The 19,702-nt window shown below is 36.0% G+C and overlaps 1 protein-coding gene across 1 annotated transcript in view; it reads right to left on the reverse strand.

Annotated features, from left to right (window-relative positions):
* The window catches only part of LOC141287714 (zinc finger protein GLIS1-like), a 67,590-nt gene that overhangs the window by 28,028 nt on the left and 19,860 nt on the right, over nt 1-19,702 (reverse strand). The window contains exons 4-6 of the mRNA XM_073819851.1: nt 9,575-9,736; nt 5,150-5,260; nt 3,673-3,841 (exon numbers count right to left, since the gene is read on the reverse strand). Coding sequence (XP_073675952.1) covers nt 3,673-3,841; nt 5,150-5,260; nt 9,575-9,736 — 442 coding nt within the window. The remainder of the gene's footprint in view (nt 1-3,672; nt 3,842-5,149; nt 5,261-9,574; nt 9,737-19,702) is intronic.

The following is a 19,702-nucleotide window of genomic DNA, read 5'->3' on the forward strand; positions in this document are numbered from 1 at the left end:
CATTATTTGGGTAGCACACATATTCTGAATGCCTTCAGCAGAATTCAAATTAGCCATTTTAATCTAGATTAATTCCAAGATTTAATCTAGATTAATCTAGATTTAAAAAATGAATCTATGCCCACCCCTAATTTTTTTATATAGTAATAATAATCATAACAATAGTAATAATTATTGCTGTTATTATTAAATAATAATATGAAATATTTTAAATAATATAATATAAAAACTAGTTTCACTTTAAAAATATTAAGGAAAAATATGCAAGGGACAATGTGCAGTATAAAACTACAATATACTAATAATAATTATTATTATTATTAAGTTAATTCTTCTTGCAAGTTTGGAAGATTTGATTTTACATGTTGCATTTATCAGTAAATAAAAACTTAAATGTCAGCCATAAAAAAAAACATCATCTGGTTTCAGAAGACCAGAATATAGTCACATGGATCACATTTATAATACTTTAATGGTGCTTTCACATGGTGCTTTTTGAAGCCTGAATGCTTCAATCCCCATTCATTTTAATTGCATAGATGAGAGAGAGCAACACAGTTTTCAGAAAGTTTCCTTATGTGTTCCATGAAAGGAAAAAAAGGGTTTGTAAATGATAACAGAATTTTCATTTTTGGTGAACTGTTCTTTTAGTATTTTAGTTTTGGCATTTCATGAAATCTCTGCTAACTATTGCACTACATTACGTTCAGCATTATGACAAGAATAAGCAGAAGAACATGAAGAAATACTTGCAGGGAGGACCGTAACTACTGTGGTTTAAGTAATGCGAATCAAACTAAATACAAAACATGCAAAATCTTAACCTCTGACCTCCCTTTCTAAATCAAAGAGTCATGAGTCATAGTAGGGTATTTTAAGGTAAGTGTCCTCTAGCTCCGATTTAGCGTGAATTGCATAACTTTGGAAGTAGCATGGGAAAATTCACATCTAACTCAGATCGTGCATTGCAGCTGTTTGTAATATTATCATAGCATATGGTCTTCATAACATTACAATCCCCTTTATTCTGTCATGTCCATTTGAGCTGTTAAATCGTAGCTTATTGGTTTTGGATCACATAAATGGTTCTGCAAGTGAATGTACACTTAAACACATCTGGGTTTTGGTACATTCTAGGGTGGAGGGAACAATCCTCTACCCATCTCTACAAAACATCCCAGCATACATAAATTAGACAGCGCATATGCTCCTGCAAAAACAAGCAGTAATGGATTCTATAGACCAAGATATACAATCATGTCTCTCAGGGTTTGGAAAGCAGCAGTTAATCTCACAAGTTAAAGTATAAAATTACTATCAACATAATCTTTAGAATCATTTATGTAATTATTTAAACACATTTCAGATATTATTATTAGGATTATTTAAACATATTTGGAGCTAAAGCTAGATTCAGAAGAAAATAAGAGCGGTGACCACCTAAAACTCACATCGCAATGCGGTTTGCTATGCCATCACTGAGGTGTTCCAGATAGTTTGTAGGTGGTTGCTTAAAAGCCAAAAAAGTCAAAAAGGATTGTGAAGCCCATGTATATGGGATACTTTTTACCCCTTTTTAACATCCACCAGTTTAAAACTGATACTATGCTATTCTGCTGACAAGCCATTGAGTGTTGGACAAGTATTTAATTAGAACTACAACTACGAATAATAAGTGTTAAAAAACTACAAAGTGATAGTTAAAGGGATCTTTCAACTCAAAAATTACATTTCTGTCATTAATTACTCACCCTTATGTCATTCCAAAGACCTTTGTTCATCTTCAGAACACAAATTAAGATATTTTTTATCAAATCCTAGAGCTTTCTGACGCTGCATAGACAGCAATGCAACTGACTGAATGTTCAAGACCCAAAAAGGTAGTAAGGACATCATTAAAGTCCATGTGACACCAGTGGTTCAACTGTAATGTTATGAAGGTACGAGAATACTTTTTGTTTGCAAAGAAAACAAAAACAACAACTTTATTCAACAATTGAGAGTACCACAATGTATGCGTGTTGTGCTGCTGATGCAGGACCCTGCGTTCTGATGTAGAACCAGGATACTAATGTCAGTTGCATTGCTGTTTATGCAGGGTTTGAAAGTTTGGATTTCATCAAAAATATCTTAATTTGTGTTATGAATATGAAAGATGGTCTTAAGGGTTTGGAACGACGTGAGGGTGAGTAATTAATGACAGAAGTTTCATTTTTGGGTCATAACTTCAACTATCACATTATGTCTATGACTATTTTAACGATAACCTTACTACCTTTCTGGACCTTAAACATAGTAGTTGTGTTGCTGTCTATTTTGATTTAATCAAAAATATTTTAATTTCTGTTCTTAAGATAAACAAAAGTCAAACGGGTTTGGAACGACATGAGGTTGAGTAATTAATGACAGAATTTTAATTTTTGGGTGAACTATTCCTTTAAGCAACAGAACTGATATAAAGAAACAATTATGATAACAAAAGCTTTTCTGTTACATACTCAAAAGTATGTATATTGTCTTCATTAAAATAGTACATATTTTCAGGGCATAGTATAAGTAGGCGAATTGTGAGACGCAGAATTATAGTAACAAGCCTCTTGACTTGAGATATTATTGTGTTCACAGTACAAACAAAGCCTGCGCCCAAGTTTAATACTCATGTTATGAGCAAAAATAATAGTGATGCTTGTTTTACCAAGCACCGCTAATTACAATTACAATCCATGATTGAAACTTAAAGGGATAGTTCATCCAAAAATGAAAATTACACCATTTACTCACCCTCAAGCCATCCTAGGAGTATATCACTTTCTTCTTTCAAACGAATACAATTAGAGTTATATTAAAAAATGCTCCGGTTCTTCCAAGCTTTATAAGTGGGTAGCGGTCCAGATTTTGAAGCAAAATAAAGTGCATCCATCCATCATAAAAAGTACTCCGGGAGGGTTAATAAATGCCTTCTGAAGTGAATCGATGCATTTGTGTGCAAGAATATTTACAACTTTATAAACCGAAATCTCTAGTTTCTGTTAACTGTCGTCTTTGGACACACGTTTACAAGAGAGAGAAATATATAGGATGTAAGCGTAGCATTAGCTCTGGTGAGAGTATGCTAGTCTCTTGAGAACCAAGTTTTGTTTACAGCAAAGGAAAACCAGTCTTCTCTTGGCTTATGTCGAAATCCTCCAACATTTTTATTTGCAAATCCTTTTTTCATACTTCTAATTGATCTCTACTAACTTCTGGTGAAACACCACTCTCTTGTGAACGAGTATACAACAGTTAGCGGAAGCTAGAAATTATGGTTTATAAGTTGTAAATAAGGATATTTTTCTCTTCAGAAGGCCCATTATTAACACCTAATGTGGAGTAATTGTATGATAGATGGACACACTTTATTGTGCTTCAAAATCTGGACCACTACGCACTTCCATTATAAAGCTTGGAAGAGCCAGGACATTTTTTAATTTAGCTCTGATTGTATTTATCTGAAAGTAGAAAGTCATTTACACCTAGGATCGCTTGAGGGTGATCATCATGGGGCAATTTTTATTTTTGGGTGAACTATCCCTTTAATATCCATTTCTCCATTCCATCCGATTTCTTTATTACACCTCACCCACTCCACATCACTTAAAAGGAAGTGCATACGGAAAATAAAGTAGACTGTACCTGTGAACATCTCCTGCCCGAGTGCTGGGGAACGGCCTTCTTTCCCATTCAGAGAGTGCTGAGAGCTGGCAGGACAGTGGGGATGCTGGGAAGGGGCGGGGCCATGCAGATGCTGGATTGACAGACATTCGCTCAGAGCATCGGATTCTAAATGGGGGCAGGCCCTTAGCTGTCAATCAAAAAGATGACCGATTAAAAGATTAAGCAATGAAATTTTAATTCTGTTGCACATAATAAACATGTGGAACGTCTGTTCCAGAGTGTGATGTTGTGAGGAAAGTCACACTTGTGTAAAATGGAATGGCTCCAAACAAAAGTCTTAAATAATTATAATAAAAAAAACACATCAGTCTGTGGTGACATCCCACACCAGCCAGCAAAGGAAATGACAAGCTTAGAGAGGCACGATTTTTCACCGCAAACAGGAACCTTTGATTGGAAACATGAGGGGATGAGGGGATGAGGGGAAGACATACCCCACATTCACATCCATCGCCCCAAGTACAGGTTGGGATGTCACGTTACTAGCTACAGAGAAGTGGAGGGGTCTCTTTTACTGGTGAGGCAAGGCAAGGCAACGAAATCAAAGTTCTGGCAGTAATCCTGTGTTATATGCGACATTTGTTTAAAGTTTGGGGAGTCATATGTGTTTAGGATTTTACTTTGAAAGCATGGAATTATGTTTAACTGGAAAATTTTCTTAGGTCACATGATTTCGTGGACTGAATCTGGAGACGATTCATCGCAATAAACAATAGCCGAAATGAGCCGTGACATGCAACTTGAATGTGTTATGTTATTTTAATGCCAATGCAATTGAGATTTTCAAAATAAGAGCTCACAAACTTGTGAATTAGAAATAAAACAAACACGTTTGAATTAGACACGAACTGGCTGCAGTTCTCGGATATTACAAAAGAGCACAAACCACAGTGCAAAACTCCCAGCCATTCGTCAAGCGTTTTGTTGCTTTGCCGCAGCGTGCTATAACAGGCGTCGCTCGCGATAGATGGAGTGGGAGTGTTTGTTTGACATCGGCCCACAACATCTGGCCACTGGGGTATAGCGCTGCACAGCTTATTAACAATGGTACACGCTCACATGTGTTTCCGCTTACAACGGCAAGCAAGAAGAACGCATCAGTCAGCTGTCGTTTAGACCAGTGCAACAATGAGGCTATTCTGCTTATAATTACCCACTTTAATGAGGAATGCACTCTTCACCATGTAGATGCTGAAATGTGGTCAGAGTTGATCTATTGTTGGGGAAATGATTTTCAAAGACAAACCTAAGTAGAACCAACTGCACCAAGCTGTGAAAAAGACACAAGTGACCATGAAAAATATCTACAGTACTAGAAATGTTTCTCAAGGCCGAAGGTGAGAGCCAAATAGCTAATTGTATGCTGATGTGCTGATTTGTACAGAGAAAAAATTAAAAGAGATAGAGAGAGAGAGATGTTATGTTTTATTCTTACCTTCCTACGCACCTGCTGCTCTTTGGCCGAGTGGATCTTCACGTGCTTGCGGAGGGAACTGGGGTCTGTGTAGCGTTTAGTGCAGCCAGGGATCTGACACGCATATGGTTTCTGAAACAGGAAATGCACATTGAGTCTGAGAATCATAATTATATGCAGTTCAGCCACAAAGAGGACACAGAAACACACTGCTATGGACACATAAACCACAAAATCATTACGTTATGACAGCGTTTATAATTGAGTAGCTATAATTATAGTTCATAACAGACATTAAATACAGTGCATAACATTTATGAACAGACATGGAAACTAAAAATACATGACAATTTAGACAATCAACTATTTTGAACTCCCAAAATAAATGTTGTGTTTTTAAAACTGAAAGTCTATTTCAAGTCATTAATATAAAACATAAAAAATATGTGTAAAAAAATTGATTTAATGTATACATTTCAAACCTGGGACTGAAAATTGAATTTAAATCTTACAATTTATGTAAATAAAATGTATGTAAATAAAATGTTTATAGGTTACTAATACGGTGTCAAATATGCAAATTCATCCTTTCTTCGTTTAAATTTGTGTTAAATCAGACAAAACTAAATAAAGTGGACGTTTGAAACCCACTGTGTACTTTTTTTCTGTAATCAGCCTTACTATTCACACGTTTAAGTTGAGTGTAAATGGACAAATACGTGCAATAATTGTTTATTTTGAGAGTTAAATAGTCAAAGTTCAAGAGGAAAGACAGTATCCTACCTTTCAGCTGAGAGGACATAGGAAGAAGAAAAGAAGAATACAGATTGTTTGGTAAATGTCAGACAGGTATACAGGTAATGTACAAAAACTCATTCACTGCTTTACAGGTAACAAACTACTGTGCCAGTTTTGTATTATTTTGCATTTCATCAGTGTTTAAGTGTTTAAACATGTACATTTCAGGATACTCTACCAGTCAAAAGTTTTCTATTTGAATATATTTCAAAATGTAATTTGTTCCTGTGATTTCAAAGCTGAACTTTTGCATCATTACTCTAGTCACATGATCCTTCAGAAGTCATTCTAAGATTCTGATTTGCTTATATTCATCAAAGAATCCTGAAAATTTCCATCCCCTGGTAACTAGGAATTACACAAGATTCAGCCTGGATTCAGAAGAAGAGATGATGCCAACCCCCCAGAGGACCGCCGATGATGCCAGCCTTGAAACAACATACAGCACTACACAATTTTTCTACAAGTTTGATTGCAACACATAATCATTACTATTAGTGTTCATCATCTGTTTTTGAGTACACCATTACTGTTTTTAATATTTATACCATATGTACATCGACTTAACATACAGTAGTCACCACTAATATAAAAATATAATAATAATAACACTAAATATATTGTAGTAGCCTACTTTTTTTTTTGCACAGCTGCTTTGCAACAATTTGTATTGTGAAAAGCGCTATACAAATAAACTTGAATTGAATTGAATTGAAAAAAATGTATTTAACTGTTTTAAATATTGATAATAATAATAAAAAATCAAATCAGCATATTAGAATGATTTCTGAAGGATCATGTGACACTGAAGCCTGGAGTACTGATGCTGAAAATTTAGCTTTGATCACAGGAAAAAATTACATTTAAAAATATATATATATTCAGATGAGTTATTTTAAATAGAAAAATATTTCCAAATTTGACTGTTTTTGCTGTACTTTGGATCAAATAAATGCAGGCTCGGTGAGCAGAAGTAATTTCTTTAAAAAAAAAACATTAAATATCTTACTGTACTGTTTTGACTGGTAGTGTATATATCAGTGTACCCATTATTCTCACTGGTAAAGTTTACTGAAACCCTCTCTCCCAGTCCAAAACATGCAGAGGTGATTTTCTCCCATGCATTTTACACTGCTCTTTTTTCTCAAACAGAGGCAGTCATTAAAGTGAAAGTGGATAGGCTTCCTTTATTAGCTCTCTTTTCCTACCTTCCTTCGTTCTCTAAATAACGCTGTTTTTACAAGCCGCTCGCTGGGCAGCTCGTCTCTGCGCATTTATTTGTTTTCACTGTGCAATGCCATATAATCCCCCTGCCGTCTAAATGCACTGAAAACAGAAAACGAGAAAGCTTAGGAATGGAAAAAAGAAAAAAGGCCGTCAAGAATAAATATCATTACAGTCGGAGTGATTTTTTCACTGTATATGAGGCGTGTGGGAAGGCTGTGTGACAGGGCGCACAGGCGAGTTAATGTGCAGCGCTGGGCATCTGGAGTCGGGGGGCTAATTGGCCGTGGCAGTGCGGCGGTAGCGCAGCGCGGGAGCTGCACTGCGATGTGATACAGCGCAGGGTTTTTGCCAGTTAGTGAAGAATTACTAACTCAAGCTTTCCCTGGCTTTTATTTTTCCTCACATTGTTGGAGTGGGATGCGAGACGTGCCTCTCTCTCTGTTTCTTTTTCTATCTCTCTCTGCCATGTGTCGTTGCTATCACAAACGGAGCATGGTGTTAAACGACGTATGATATAACGTGTTTCCCCTCGTCAACCCATGAAGACATAACCTTATGCCTGGTTTGTGCATGCAAAATTAACATTTGGGTCAAAGAAGGGTTTGTAAGGTTCATTTGTTTGGGGACTTAAGTGTTTGGGAATTTTGCTCTGAACTTGAATGCCCTTGGATCACCCATGGTTCACTCTTTAGTTTTGTTAAAGGGAAGGTACAAAAGTTAAAATACAGCCTGGAAAATCTTTTGAAAATAGTTAGCAATACTAAAAGCTATTACCAAAAACAGTAAACTACATCGCACCTACAAAATAAAGAGAAAATAATAGTTTCCATTTGACTGTATGATTTTGAGATCCATCTTTTCACACTAAGGACAACATATGCAATTGCAAATATTACATTAGGTACAAACGCTAACTGATGTTTCAGAAGGAAAAATGATGCATTAGGAGCCAGGGGTGTAAACTTTATCATATTTTTTTTTTCATTTAGTAGTGCCCTTCAGAAGCTACAGAAGATTTCCAGAAGTTTTCCAAAAGACAAAATTAGTTACATTTCCTTTGATCTTCAAATTCAAAAAGTTTTCACCCCCCGGCTCTTAGTGCATTGTGTTTCCTTCTGAAGCATCAGTGAGCGTCTGAACCTTGTGTAATAGTTTCATATAAGCCCATCAGCTGTCCTCAGTGTGAAAAGATGGATCTCAGAATCAATGTCGTTGTTGGAAAGGGTTTAAATACACAAACAATGCTGAAAAAACTGTTTGTGGGACCTGAAGGATTTTTCTGAAGAACAGCCAGCAGTTTAACTGTTCAGGAAAAACAAGGGACTTATAAACAACTATCACTAACAAACAAACAAAAAACACACAGCTGTGAATCATTCAGGTAACAACACAGAATTAAGAATCAAGTGCATGTAAACTTTTGCACAGGGTCATTTTTATAAATTTAACTATTATTTTCTTGTGTGGACTACTTATTATTTTCTTGTAAACATCTTTTATGTGAAATATCTAATTCAGGTCAATACTAAACAAAAAATAACATGCGTTTTGTATGATCTCTCTTATTTTGATAAAATAATTAATGGTTTTGCAGATTCTGTAAACTTTTGACCTTGTATATGTATATAAAACTGCCTAAATTATATATTAAAATGTTAAAGAACAGCAGTATTCAACAAAATATTCTGCACGAAAATATCCAAAATGCTATGCACAGACTCTATATATCACAGAGTGCTATATATCAGCGAAAACCATTTAGGATAATTTTTATGAAAATGAGGACCTTTTAGCATAAACTGATTCACTACAATGAATCAGAGTTTCCAATGCTATTTATGAGGAAAAAAAACCATTTAGAATTAACTGAATCACTATTTACATTTAACTTACTAACTCTACATATAGACCTTTTTAGATTAAAGAATCCACTAGAATGAATCAGTTTAGCGGGCTATATAAGAAACAATCATTTAGGATGAACTAAACCACTAGAATAAACTTTTAACTACAATAACTATCCAACTCAACATATGAAAGCGATTACATTTTTAGCATGAATTGATTTATTATAATGTGTCAACTTTTCAGTGCTATTGCACTTTAGGCCAATTTAGGCCAAACTGATTGACTAGAATGAATCAGTCTTCTATCACTACATTGGAGAAAGAAGAACCGTTTGAAGGGATAGTACCACCAAAAATGAAAATTCTGTCATTAATTACTCATGTTGTTCCAAACCAGTATAGCTAAACCCTTTTTTTACAATGTCCTTACTACCTTTCTTGGTCGTTTGAATGTGTAAGTTGCACCGCTATTTGTCAGAAAGCTCTTAGATTTGAATCAAAATATCATATTTTCTTGTGTTTTGAAGCACTTTTTTCGGGTTTCAGCTTTGACATACAGGTTTCATTTACTCACAGTGTCCAGATGTGTGCGCTGGTGCTTTGCCCTGTCGCTGGAGTTGCTGAATGCTTTCTGACAGCCTGGATGCTGGCACAGGTATGGCTTCTCTCCTGTGTGACTCCGCAGGTGAATCTTCAAATTCTCCAGCCGTGAGAAAGCTTTGTTACACCCTTCAAACTGAGCGAGAGAGAGTTGACATAAGTAAACATCAAGTGTGTTATTTCTTTTTTGTGTTGATGGTTTACTAGGCCTTGCCTTTAATATGTGCATGACTGTGAACAAAGATTTCATTTCATTTTTCATATCAGCACTGGTCTGGCCAATCAGAATCCCTCAAAAGTGGGATAGATAGACAGTTGACTATTATGCTACGTCCCATCCAATTACACCTACTTCTCATAAGTCATTACAGGATGGTCCACTGCAATCTATCTCTAAGGCATCTGTGTAATGAGGGACTAGACACACTGATAGTACATGCTGTCTTGTAATTTAAGGGTCTCATACATCCTATACAATCTCTTAGCTCCACCCCAGAATGTCAACAGCCCTCCAATCAGGAGCCCTGGATGGGACAGGGTGGCAGATTATGGAGGTGTCAGAGAGAGTGAAACCTGACATGGCAGCTTTGCTCTCTATTGTCCACTGACCTCTAACTGAGGCCCCCGCTTCTATCGCAGCTCCAGTTTCACTGAAGGAAAGAGCCTTCCATTCTTCTAATGGGCCCTCAGAACATCATTCGGGCTCTGGCCTCCTTCAATCACTCGCAAAAGGCTTGCTATTGAGGCCAGGCCATTTAATACGGGGCGAAACCTTAGACTGCCACGGTCAGGATATATTGAGTGACCTGGATTATACAGTGTGCATCTATTTGTGTGTGCATTCTTATATGGTGGATTAAAACAATGTGAAAACAAGAAAAAGTCTTTCACACATTTACACACACAGACCAAAATGGATTTGCATTTGCAATAAATAAATAAATAATAACTTTGGTTCTGCACAAATGTAAAGGCGAATCAGACTATTAACCTTAAAAAAAAATTAAATCCATAATAAAAAAGAATTATAATGATAATGATAATCTAAACAAATAGTAAACAATAATTAAATTATTTAGTGTGAAAGTTATTTCTATTACTAATTATTTTCCTCAAGTTTTCTCTCCCAAGAAGCTTTAATTTTGCAAAAAATTATGCAGAAAGTGTGAAAATATGCTCTATTTGTTTGAATTTGGGTCAAAGACGAAAAATGGTTTAAGCATAAAAACAGTAAGTGTAATACTGCTTTAAAGCAGCGCTGCTTGTTGTTGTTTTTCCCAAAAATATACATTAAAAAATCTGTTTAATTTAATTGTGTTTTTGATTTTGTTTTTCTGAGCAAAAAATAAATATCACACATTTTTCCCTAATTTACAGAAGAAAATATCATTCAGTGTAACAATCTTGTCAGGCATATTTACAACAAAAATCAATTTATGACATATTAAAAGGCGAATTACTTTCACCCCACATACTAATTAGTTGTAATTCTGCATTTTTAAAATTTGCCACTATCTTAGGTAGTACAATAACATTTAATATGCTCCCTTATTCTTTTATATATTATAATATGTACAAGTCAGAATAAGCATGTTGTTCGAATTTTTACATAAATATACACTGAATGACAATCTAACATAATTTCAACAAAATGTTGACATTTTATTCTCCAAAAACTTACAAGTAGACAGTTTACTTACATTTAATGTGCTTTATATGGACATGAAATCATTTTTGTAAATTTCTTTTGATGTGGACATCTTAACGTCTTTGACCCATTTAAGAAAAACATAAAATGCAAGCTGTAAAAAATACATTATTTTAAAATGAGATGTATTCCTATGATGTAAATTTTCAGCAGCCATTACTCGAGTCTTCAGTGTCACATAATGCTTCAAAAATCATTATTTTATTTAATAATATGCTGATTTGTGCTCTAAATTTCTTATGTTTAAAAAAACAGTTGTACAGCTTAATAATTTTGTGAAAACTGTCATACATTTTTTTCATGATTCTTTGATTAATAGAAAGAAATCTTTTGCAGCATTATAAATTGAAAAAATTGCAACCGTTTTTGATCAATTTAATGTGTCCAAACTCAAAAGCACCAAAAGTTCAACAGTATAAACATCCATAAATCAAACTTTAAAACTCTTGTAAAAGTACATAACAGTTTATATATTTCATAAAACAGAATTTATCTACAAAACAAAGTTTTAATGGAGTTCATATGTCCAGTAGTTAAAGTTGAATTAATTGCAGAGCTTTATTATTTAGAACGGGGTTTGTCAGAGGAACATCAATCCAAACTGTAATCGGCCACGCACTTTTACACATTAATTTCATAAGCTCACACAACGGAGCGACACAGCTGTTGAGACACATTTGCTTGGGGCTTTTGGACGTTCAAACCTCACAATGTCAACTTGTGCCTGTATTATTCCACAGCATGAAAACGGTCTGAACATACCCACAACACAGAACTTAATAAAGTCAGGCAAGCTTGAGATGTATGCCCCGTACTGACTCCTTTTCAAAACAAACACTGCGATTATGTATGTCCTAAAATGTGTGTATTTATGTATAGGGGAAATAATCATTCTTTCACTGCTTTCTTTAACGTAATACAAATTTCAGGCTAAATTGAATTCATGGGTCCGCAGAGAGAATCCTGCTAATCGCGTAAAGCCCGCCATTAGCGTGAGGATCGGCTGCCAATGGAGCGAGGTGCAGAGCATTCTGGGATATCTTGCAAACACAGCTATGCATTCTGGGATGCCACGCAAACGGCAATCTGCCAGAGTTTAATCCACACGACTGGGAGGAATTTCTTTCTCTCACTTCTCATTGTCTCTCCGCTCATATCTCTGGCATTTTTTTCCGAACACAACATTCTCTTTTATATAATAGCGCAAAAATGCATCAGCATTTGCCAAGCTCAGAACATTATTTTCCAAATAATTCTAATGCAACGGTTTTATAACTGACGTCAACATCTATGAAAACATCCCTAAATGTTAACCAAGGAATGTGAAGTTTCTGAGACACACACAGACGTTTATCATAAAAATCTGAGAGAAAGGTGAGACTCAAAACATGCTGAACATACGTGGCATTTTTAAACCAACCATGACAGCTCCTAAGTCTCCACTACCCTTTGATTTTATTTGTAAAAACAGTTTAGCACGCTAATCGCATTAATTGCCATAAACGTGTTTAGCTTTCCCCTCTGAAGGCCTGTGTGAGGGCAAACACACTGATAACCGTCGAAAGTGGATGGTGGTAAGTCATTTGACGCCATCTTTCCGAAGTGGGCCTCAGGATCTGCCTTACACACACAGAGTGACAGTTCGGCCTGACATTTTTGTCAGGGGCGCACAGCCAATCACGGATGATTGCGGGCCACTCAGGCTCTAACCCTAACCTGACGACCGTATGGGAAATGAAGCATGATTGCGGCCGAAAACGCGGCTAAAAGCTCATAGTGTACACAAGCACTCGGAAGAAAAAACAGTTCATTAATAGCCTTAAATACCTGTCGAATACAAGCCAACCATTATGGAGCATTTTCAAGCAAAAATAAGGCCACGTCGTGTCGCTTGTTGACGTCACACTGCGCTTTGAGAGGAAGAAATGTGCTTATTATGGGCATTGCATTCAGGCCACATTCTTTCCCACAGAGTCAAAGGTCCACTGCTGTTCCCGTTAACATTCGGAGGTGCTCTGAAACATAAAACATATTTCCCCATTATACTGTAACTACCAACCTCACCTTCCCTCAGGCTTGCGTTTATTCTGACATTAAAACCTTTAGCAACTAACAAGCATTAAATACATTATTACTCGTAATTAGTGGGCTGAAAGGCAAGTTTTAATGAGCACCGTGACTTTTCTTACACCAAGACGCGTTTTGTGTAATTCGTTGTGACATCCAAATTGCCCCAGCGCTCTCGGATATGCAATACGGGGTCTGTCTGCGGGTTATGGCGATGTTCTGTGATCAGCACTTGTACGAAATCGATTCTGGTTCCTGTTGGAGAACGAGAGGTGTTACGAGGTTTACCGCTGAGCGCCTGGAGTAACTGTGACCTGTAAAAGCAAAACCGCCGACACGTCTTTCGGCACGGAGAACTCAGACGGAGCGGCTAAAAACTACAGGCGAAAGAGAACATGTGCCTTTAATCTGCCTGTTTCCAAATGCCCCCTGGCAACCACAGCAAAGAGCAGAAAAACGTAAATGGATGAAATTATATCCATATGATTCAATGAGACAGCTAAGGGGAGACAGGTTTCTCATGCACTTCATCAGGGTACAAAATTAAACACAGCTTAGCTAAAACATTCACATTACATAGTTTACACATATCATTTCCACATCCAAACGCCACTCGTTTTAGCAGCCAGCTTCATCTGTTGCTAATAGGAGGTTTAATATGAATCGAAGATCTGGTTAATTTTTCTCTCTCTAGCTCTTTTTTTTTTTTTTGGAAAAACATATTTTTGGAACGAAGCTGATGTGAATTCACATTCAATTATTCTCACGAATCTTTGATTTGTCTTTGTTGCTCTTTCGTCCGTTATTTTCGAATTTCAAAACATTTGATTTATACCTGATGTGATGCGTATACAAATCCTCAGCTGACAAATGTTGTCCAGATGGGATCGAAGGCTTGGCTGATAAACCGGTGGAGGAAGTAGTCATGTAAATGACTAGCAAAATTGCTCCGAACAGCTTTTTTGTTCTCATGCAACACTGCTTAGACCAGATTGAAAGCCATGTTAAGACTGTAGACGTAGGGACCTTCACAGGAAGCAACCTATGATGACTAAATTGGGCCTCTCGCGTAGTCATTACGCACCCCCCACCTCACTCTGAGCGACGTTTTGAAGGAAATTGAATTGAAGGTGTATTATGGATGCTGACCTCGTCGCTATGGAAGTCAGGCATTAGCAACTTATGCTACATGTGGGAATCCTGAGCGAGAACATGCAGGAAACATATGGGTCTTTATGGGAGCACTTAACCCAGTGTCGTTCTGGGGCGCACCGTCAAAGTGTTACCAGCCAGGAGACACAGTGTCCACCAAAACTAGCTGTGATCTTCTTTTGACCTAGAAATAAATTCCTATTTAGACAGGTGAAGGTCCTCTTCCAGGTTAACTGTTGCTTCAACATGTTTCTAAAAAGCCTGTAACTCCAATAGGCCTTTGGACTTTCTCTGGCGTCGCTCACCTGCTGCAGTAATCTGAATTTATGACTAGGTGGCGTGCTCATTTAAACATCCTGAAAACAGATTAGTGTTGTAAAAGTAATCTATATACTTCTAAGCAGCATTCTGAAATGCGTGGCCATGTTTCAGGTTTCATACCAAGACAATCCATTCTGATTTTAAAATAGCGGATGATGTTGTATGGAATGGATTTTTTCTTTCATGCTGGATTCAATTGAAACAAGGTGAAGGTGCTGGTTATGCAACTGGAGTTTAGAACATTGAAACTTCAGAGTGAGCATGAATCCAGAAACGGGGTAAAACAATTCACCAATCTTTAATTTTCACGGGGTAACTTTTTGAGCAATGTTGCTTGGCCACTTTCCCATTGAGAATGGGTAACAAATTTCTTTCTGGATACTTTAGATCTGTCATGGGGCCTGTCTCACAACTAGTTCCCTGTTGACGGCAACATTGCTCAAAAAGTTGACCCGTGTGTCATCAGCCTTGAAAAACTGAGGTAAAAACTGAGGTGACTTGGCCAAGTTGTGTGGAATAATTCAGTCTGAATTCATAGTCTGTTGCCATGACATCATTTCAGTTACAAATATAAGACTGTATATTTCTCACAGAAATATAAAGTGTAATTCAGATGTGCAATTCCAAGAGTTTGGGATCACTAAAAAAGCTGTCCATAAAAACTTTTGGATCACTGTGATTTTTTTCTTGAGCGAAAGTGATGCTTCGATTTAGCAGGCACACATTGATTTGTTTAAAAATAAAGGTAAAGACTTTTATGTTTCTTTATAAAGTAAATAAAAAAGAATAAACGTTTATATTAAATAAATGCTATACTTTCTGTTAAAGAAACTTTGAGGTTTCAACATTTCATTAAGCAGCACTTAAAAACAATAATAAGAAACATAAATCAATATATTATAAACATTATTAAGGATCATGTGACAAGATGGCTGAAATAATGGGTCCTGAAACACCAACTTTGTCATCACAGAATAAATTAAATTTTAAAATACATCAAAATAGTATGGAAGGCCGTTTCTGCCACTGAATTAAAAAATTAAAAAAAGGTATTTTTTTATTTTTTAATTAATTTGTTTTTTTGGTTGTTTTTGTTTTGTTTGTTTTTTAGGGAATGTTTGATGGGAGGAAGAATAGGGTGTAAAATGTTTGCTGTGTCTACATGATTATTATTCTGTAACTGTGCAATCTGCTGTGATATGCAAACTGAAAAAAGTAATAAATATATTGTACAAAAAAGTTTTTTTTTTTTTACTTTTTAATCTCACAATTCTTACTTTTTTTTCTCACAACTGCGAGTTTACATCTTGCAATTCTGATTTTTCCTAAATTTTCCAAATTGTCAGATATAAACCTGCAAATGTGACTTATAAAGTCTTAAAAAGTGACTTTTTTCTCAGAATCGCATGATATAAACTTTTATGTAATATAAATTGCAAGATATTAAGACAGAATTGCGGAAAATAAACTCATAATTCAGACTTTTTTTCTTTGTGGAATATAAACTCGCAATTGCAAGTTATAAAGTCCAATTGTGAGGTGGGAAAAAGACTCATATTTTCTCAGAATTGCAAGTTTATCTCTCACAATTCTCACTTAATAAGTAACAATTTTGTATTATAAAGTCAGAATTGCAAGATATAAATCTGGAATATTGACTTTTTTCTCATAATTGCATGATATAAACTTGCAATTCAGACTTTTCTGAAAATTGTGAAATTAAAAAGAAGTTTTCAATTTTTCAAAAGTCACAAGTTTTCAAAAATGTTTCACAATTTTTAAGTTATTAAGTAAATATGAGTCTTTTTCACCTCACAATTTTTACACTTTATAAACTTTTTTTTCCCTCAGAATTCTGAATTTATTCCTTAGACCTGCCAGATCAATTCTCGTAATTTCAAGTGTATTCTGAGAAAAAAAGTCAAAATTACCAGTTTATATCTCGCAATTCCGACTTTATAACTCACAATTTTGAGAAAAAAGTTGGAAGTGTGAGTGTGTATCACACAATTCTGAGAAAAAAGTCAGAATTGTGAGATAAAAGGTTGCAGTTACCTTTTTTAATTTTATATTCAGTGGTGGAAACAGGCTTTCATAAAATAGAAAATAGCTAAATTTCAATAATACTTTACAATATTACTGTTTTATTGTATTAGTGTAAAAAAAAGCATCCTTGATGAGAAAAAAAATCTTCTTTCAAAAACATTACAAACATTACTTACCTAAAAATTTTGAAAATGCATAAATGTACACAGAATATTTGCTACAGTCTTATACATTAGCAAAAATGATCATTTACACACACACACAGGCACACATTTATACAATATTCATCAAAACTCAAGATAATGTAATCCCATTATTGTTGCTTTTTTAATTTTGTGCTATAAAAACTAAATTACTAGAAGTTTCCATCTATTTCTCTTAATAATATATGCACATGCTATAGTCATTACTAGTGGTAAATGCAAACTGTTCTTAAAGGGATAGTTCACACAAAAATGAAAATTCTGTCATTAATTCCTCACCCTCATGCATGGGTTGTGGTACTGTTGTGAACGCATGTCAAAGACTGACACGGAGAAGAAACTGTTGAATAAAGTTGTTATTTTTGTTTTCTTTGCACACAAAAAGTATTCACGTAACTTCATAAAATTACTGTTGAACCACTGATGTCACATGGACTATTTTAACAATGTCCTTACTACCTTTCTCGGTCTTGAACATGGTAGTTGTGTTGCTGTCTATGCAGGGTCACAAAGCTCTCGGATTTCATCAAAAATATCTTAATTTGTGTTCTGAAGATGAACAAAGCTCTTACAGGTTTGGAACGACATGAGGTTGAGTAACAAATGACAGAATGTTCATTTTTGGATGGACTATCCCTTTAAGTAAGGCATCTACCCTCATCCTACCATACATTTTACAGGCCTAAAGACCTGGCACCATTAATTTAGTGTCAAATTTATTTAATCCGTGTTTCCTTTGTTAAACCGAACACCAAAGAAGCCAACCAGCGTTCTCGGTTTCTCTGGCCATACTGTGGAAGCTCTCAAAGCGCTGATGGACACCAAGCACAATCTGTCACTCCAGTAACCGGCCTCTCACTCTCTCTGCTCTAAGTATCTCTAATAGCTAATTAGAGAGTATTACACTCGCCCCGATGCCTTTACAATACCACCGAGCCGTCAATTATCTCCCGGTTTCGTGCAACATGAACCAGGACACAGTGAGATGCAATGAAACTCCTCAACATGATATGTGCAGTGTGTTCATGCCTGCGGAGGGCAAATCCAGCGTTTGACACAGAGGGATCTTAGCGTCCATTAAAGCTGTCAGTCCCCATCTACTCACTGACACCTGCTAGCGTTCGGTTCCCAGCGGCGGTGGCACAACAACAGGGTAACGTGACAGATACTTTGACTTTAATCGTTTAGAAACTTCCTCTTTAACTGGTCGGCGCGAGAAACACGTCGCTTTTAATATGCTGGAGTGTGAGTTTTTCCTTTTATGTTCGTAATTCATAAGTGACACCACACAAACTCTCAATTCTCGCATGTGAGTTCTTTATTTTTAAAAATTGGCTGTCAGGGTCATGCCATACTTCATCAGGTTCAAACGTCGTCCAAACTTCAGGCTCAATACCAAAAAAGGCCACATTTCACAACATCTCTCATTATATGACATGAATAAACTCTCCTGACCAACTGTCTTTCTCTCGCCTTTTCTTTCCATCCTCCACCCTGTTGGCATAACGTCTAGAGTTGACACAGCTGGCTCTGTCTTGTGCCCACTCTCTAAGCTACTCTATATCTCCGACCTGACAACAAATAAACATCCCAGAGTGCCTTGCGCCTGCCAAGTCAAACACCTCTGCGTCAAAGGCTCTTCAGATTCATGAACAAAACAAAACTATTCAATTGGACAATAGGTCAACATGGCATGTTAAATGTGTTATGTGTTTGGTCGATGCTGTAGAAGAGTCAAGTGACATCTAGCACAGTTGGATTGAGAAGCAGAACATTTACACCCTCCAGAAATGTGATGAAATTCAACTATAATAGAGAGAAAGCTTGCGCTTTTGTCTTTTGGGAGCTTAATTGTTGCGTTTCCCCTTCAGGATTCTCTTATTTTGTTATTTTCTGCTCAAAGTGCAGTGAAAGGGCAACTTATCAGGTCATATTTCAGAACAGAACACATTATTAATAACGATACGTCATACAGTATGACTCCACATTAAATCATGTTGAATCACAGTGGAATATGAGGCATAGTGTTTTGCACTGAAAATAAATAATATCTAATGCTTACAAAGACCAAGTCATTATTAAAAGAAAATTTAACAGTGCAACAAAAGGAAAAAAGGTTAGCAAGATAAACTGTTCTGAAATCACTAAAAATAAAAAATAAAATCACAAGAATTCCAATTTCACTACCTCACAGTACCTCACATAAAATTAGTAACTCAACCTAGAAAGAAAAAAAACTAAAAAGAAATAGACCCAAATAACAAGGCCTCACTGTCCTGTGATATTCCACAGTAAACGTTTTCATATTTATGGAGTATTTAACTTGAAATTTCTCATCACATACTTGTTTACCTTAGCAGTAATATGAGCCCAGGGCTGGCACTCAATCCTCTCTTGGTATTTGCAAGCGAGACGCTCACAGTATTACAAAGCCGTGTTTTTTCGGCGCTAATATCCATTTTCCATCTTTGCATTAAATTGCGCATGACCTAATCTAAGTTTTGAAATATGAATTTGGCTCATCCGTGTCACTTGTTCTGGTTGTATTTAAGCTTTGAAGAGGATAATAACCAGTCTTCAAGGAGCCATAGAACGTGCTATTTTC

The sequence above is a fragment of the Garra rufa genome, chromosome 15 (genome assembly GCF_049309525.1).
Source record: "Garra rufa chromosome 15, GarRuf1.0, whole genome shotgun sequence".
NCBI classification, from domain to species: domain Eukaryota; kingdom Metazoa; phylum Chordata; class Actinopteri; order Cypriniformes; family Cyprinidae; genus Garra; species Garra rufa.